Raw genomic sequence first — 4343 nt, 5'->3', positions numbered from 1 at the left:
AAAAAAAAAAAAAAAAAAAAGTTTTGTGGAGTCTCACTGTATTGCCCAGACTGTTCTGGAACTTTTATACTCAAGCAGCCCTTCCACCTCGACCTCCCAAAATGCTGGGATTACAGGAATGAACCACTGCACCCAGCATTGATTTATTTAGATGAGGTAACACAAAAGAGTTACACTTAAAATTTTTACATTGTTTATTTTTTAGATGGTGGGGGTCAAGTGATTCTCCTGCCTCAGTCTCTCCAGTAGCTGGGCTTACAGGTGTATGCCACCATGTCTGGCTAATTTTTGTATTTTTAGTAGAGATGGGTTTTCACCATGTTGGTCAGGCTGGTCCTGAAGTCCTGACCTTGTGATCTGCCCTCCTCAGCCTCCCAAAGTGCTGGGTGTGAACCATGGTGCCCGGCCTTAAAATTTTTAGTTTTTAATTAAATAAGCTATATATGTGATAAATAGTATATAAAATGTTTTACTTCTCTGTGAAGAGGTAGTTTACTTGAATAGTGACCGGTAGATTAGTAGCACTTTGAAAGAGTATTTGATTTTTCCATCATTCTTTGAATCTTAACATTTTAACACATTTCATTTTTCAACAGCTTGCTATGGCATTGTTCAAGTACCCACTGGACCATGGTTTTGCAGGAAATGTGAATCTCAGGAGAGAGCAGCCAGAGTGGTAAGAGCTATTTATCAAAAACGTTAAACTTCAGCGAGTAGCTTAGGAACTTAGGAACTGCACTCATGTTGTGGTTTGTGGGGCTATCAGTCGTTTGTTCAAATGTGATAATGTAAGAGAGAATTTTTAGGCCAAATATTGACTTGGCGTATTAAACAGATTTTGTAAAACTGAAAAACAAATGGAATCAAGTGAGTATATTTTGGATACTTTGAAAGCATAAAAATACATGGTCATATTTGGACTTTATTAACTAGTTACAGAATCAAGAAAGCCTCAAGAAGTTTGAAGGTTACACTGACTAATCATAGTTAAAATATAATGGCAATAGAATCATAAGGAATTTACATTGATAATTCTGTTAGGTTTTGTTTAATGGGGAAAAAAACACAAGAATTTTAGTGACTGTCATATTCTTTTTACTACATCTTTGGATGTATAGTTTAACTTCAAACACTCAGTGATTTTAGGCATCAGTCCCTTTGGCAAACCAACATAAATTTTTTTTTTTTTTTAACTTGGCTGGTTACCTTATTTCAGAACTTTTGTAAACCTCTTATAAGAATGAAGGAGGTGGCTAGGTGCGGTGGCTGATGCCTTAATCCCAGCACTTTGGGAGGCCAACGTGGGTGGATCATGAGGTCAGGAGTTTGAGACCAGCCTGGCCAAGATGGTGAAACCCTGTCTCTACTAAAAATACAGAAGTTAGCGGGGCACAGTGGTGGGTGCCTATAATCCCAGGAGGCCTGAGGCAGGAGAATGGCTTGAACCCAGGAGGTGGAGGTTGTAGTGAGCTGAGATTGCACCACTGTACTAGCCTGGGCAACAGAGCAAGACTCCATCTCAAAAAAAGAGTGAAGGAGATGTCGGGTGCAGTGGCTTATGCCTGTAATTCCAGCACTTTGGGAGGCTGAGGTGGGTGGATCACAAGGTCAGGAGTCTGAGACCAGCCTAGCCAACATGGTGAAACCTTGTCTCTATTAAAAACACAAAAATTAGCTGGGTATGGTGGGACGTGCCTGTAATCCCAACGACGTGAGGCTGTGGGAGGAGAACGGCTTGAACGCAGGAGGCACAGGTTGCAGTAAGGTGAGTTTGAGCCCTTGCACTCCAGCCTGGTTGACAGAGCAAGACTCCGTCTCAGGAAAAAAAAGAACAAAGGAGGTAGGCCAGGCCCAGTGACTCACACCTGTAATCCTAACACTTTGGGAAGGTGAGGCAGGAGGATTGCTTGAGTGCAACAGTTTGAAACCAGCCTGGTGAATTTAGTGAGATCTTGATTCTGTAAAAGAAAAATGAAAAAATTAGTTGGGGCCGGGCACAGTGGCTCATGCCTGTAATCCCAGCACTTTGGGAGGCTGAGGTGGGCAGATCACATTAGGTCATGAGTTTGAGAAAACCAGCCTGGCCAACGTGGTGAAACCACATGTCTGCTACAAATAAAAAAATTATCTGGGTGTACAGTGTGCCCCTGTAGTCCTGGCTACTTTGGGGGCCAAGACAGGAGAATCGCTTGAAGGAGGGAGGTGGAAGTTGCAGTGAGCTGAGGTTGCACCACTGCACTCCAGCCTGGATGACAGAGTGAGACTCTGTCTCCAAAAAAAAAAAAAAAATTAGTTGGGCATGGTAGATTGCACCTGTAGTCCCAGCTACCTTGGTGGCTGAGACAGGAGGAGTGCTTGAGCCTGAGAGGTTGAGACTGCAGTGAACCATGACTCCAGCCTGGGTGACAGAGTAAGAGACTCTCACAAAAAAACAAAATGAGGGATGTATGTTTATCCTTTGTGGCCACAAACATTTTTCCGTTTGGATTTCTGGAAATATCAGAGAGATAGATTTTATTTTCATGAGTTTTGCAAACATACTACCATTTAAAATGTGATAGTTCCTTTCTTTAAATTTTATTGTATTTATTCATTTATTATTTATTCTGAGACTTCTTGGGCCAGGCGTGGTGGCTCACGCCTGTAATCTAAGCACTTTGGAGGCCAAGGCGGACGAACCACCTGAGGTTCGGAGTTCGAGGCCAAGGTGGACGAACCACCTGAGGTTCGGAGTTCAAGACCAGCCGGACCAACATGGTGAAACCCCGTATTAAAAAAAAAAAAAAAAAAAAAAAGACTTCTTGTTATAGCAAGTTCCTTTCTTTTGGTGTTGATCATGGAATTAGATCGAAGGTAGATAACAAACATTTCAACTTCTTTATCTAGGCATATAGCAAAAACAAAAGCTTTTGTTTTTGTGTGGCCAATTTTTGATCAGTAGAAATAATGGGTCTGGTGCTGTGACTCCTGCCTGTAATTCCTTCACTGTGGGAGGCCAAAGTGGGCAGATCAACTGAGGTCAGGAGTTTGAGACCAGCCTGGCTAATATGGCGATACCCCATCTCTACTAAAAATACAAAAATTAGGTGGGTGTGGTGGTGTGCACCTGTAACGCCAGCTACTTGGCAGAATGAGGCAGGAGAATTGCTTGGTCCTGGGAGGCAGAGGTTGCAGTGAGCCGAGATCGCACCATTGTACTCTATCCTGGGTGACAGAGCGAGACTTTGTCTCAAAAAAAAAAAAAAAAATGGCTGAGTGGCCTATATAAGTGTATTGAGTCTCAGAGCTATTTTTATTCTTTTTATTAATTTGAGACAGTCTGGCTCTGTTCCCCAGGCTGGAGTGCAGTGGCTCACTGCAGCTTAGAAGTCCTGGGCTCAGGTGATCCTCCTGCCTCAGCTTACAGGTCTGCACCAGTGCACCCAGCTAATTTATTATTTTGTTTATTTATTTATTTATTTAATTTTTTGGGCGACAGAGTCTCGCTCTGTTGCCTGGGCTGGAGTGAAGTAGAGCGGTCTCTGCGCACTACAACCTCTGTCTCCCAGGTTCAAACCATTGTCCTGCCTCAGCCTCCCAAGTAGCTGAGACTACAGATATGCGCCACCACACCCAACTAATTTTGGCACTTTTAGTAGAGTTGGGGTTTCACCATGTTGGCCAGTCTGGCCTTGAACTCCTGACCTCAGATGATCTACCTATTTTGGACTCCCAAAGTGCTGGGATCATAGGTGTGAGCTACCATCCCTGGCCTGATTTTTACTAGAAATGTGGTCTTGCTGTGTTGACCATGCTGGTCTCAAACTCCTGAGCTCAAGCAGTCCTACCTCAGCCTCCCAAAGTATTGGGATTATAGATGTGAGCACCTGTGCCTGGCCAGAGGAATTTTTTTTTGTTTTTGAGATGAAGTTTTGCTCTTGTTGCCCAGGCTGGAGTGCAATAGCGTAGTCTCGGCTCACCGCAACCTCCACCCTCCAGGTTCAAGTGATTCTCCTGCCTCAGCCTCCTGAGTAGCTGGGATTACAGGCATGCACCACAATACCCAGCTAATTTTTGTATTTTTAGTAGAGACGGGGTTTCACTGTATTGGTCAGGGTGGTCTTGAACTCCTGACCTCATCATCCTCCCACTTTGGCCTCCCAAAGTGCTGGGATTACAGGTGTGAGTCACTGTGCCGGGTCCCAGAGCAATGTTTTTATAGTTCTCATGATGTTTTGGTTGTGTGTGAGAATGCACTGCAACAAAATTACAGCTGTTATTCTAATGGGATTTAAAAAATGGAGCATGAAATCAACCATAGAAAATCTAGGACCTGGTGAAGCCTTTTTAGAGCTACCCTTTGA

At 43.5% G+C, this 4343-nt stretch overlaps 1 protein-coding gene across 15 annotated transcripts in view; it reads left to right on the top strand.

Annotated features, from left to right (window-relative positions):
- The window catches only part of MLLT10 (MLLT10 histone lysine methyltransferase DOT1L cofactor), a 238787-nt gene that overhangs the window by 14686 nt on the left and 219758 nt on the right, over positions 1 to 4343 (top strand). For all 15 annotated transcript variants that reach the window (XR_005197307.1, XM_037732574.1, XM_037732570.1 and 12 more), the window contains one exon: positions 597 to 676. Coding sequence is in view for 8 of the 15 variants with exons in the window: in XM_037732574.1 (XP_037588502.1) it covers positions 597 to 676 (80 nt within the window). In the remaining 7 variants the exon portion in view is untranslated. The remainder of the gene's footprint in view (positions 1 to 596; positions 677 to 4343) is intronic.

Source organism: Cebus imitator, unplaced genomic scaffold (assembly GCF_001604975.1).
Source record: "Cebus imitator isolate Cc_AM_T3 unplaced genomic scaffold, Cebus_imitator-1.0 Scaffold456, whole genome shotgun sequence".
NCBI lineage: Eukaryota > Metazoa > Chordata > Mammalia > Primates > Cebidae > Cebus > Cebus imitator.
This window is presented reverse-complemented; position numbering and strand designations above follow the sequence as displayed.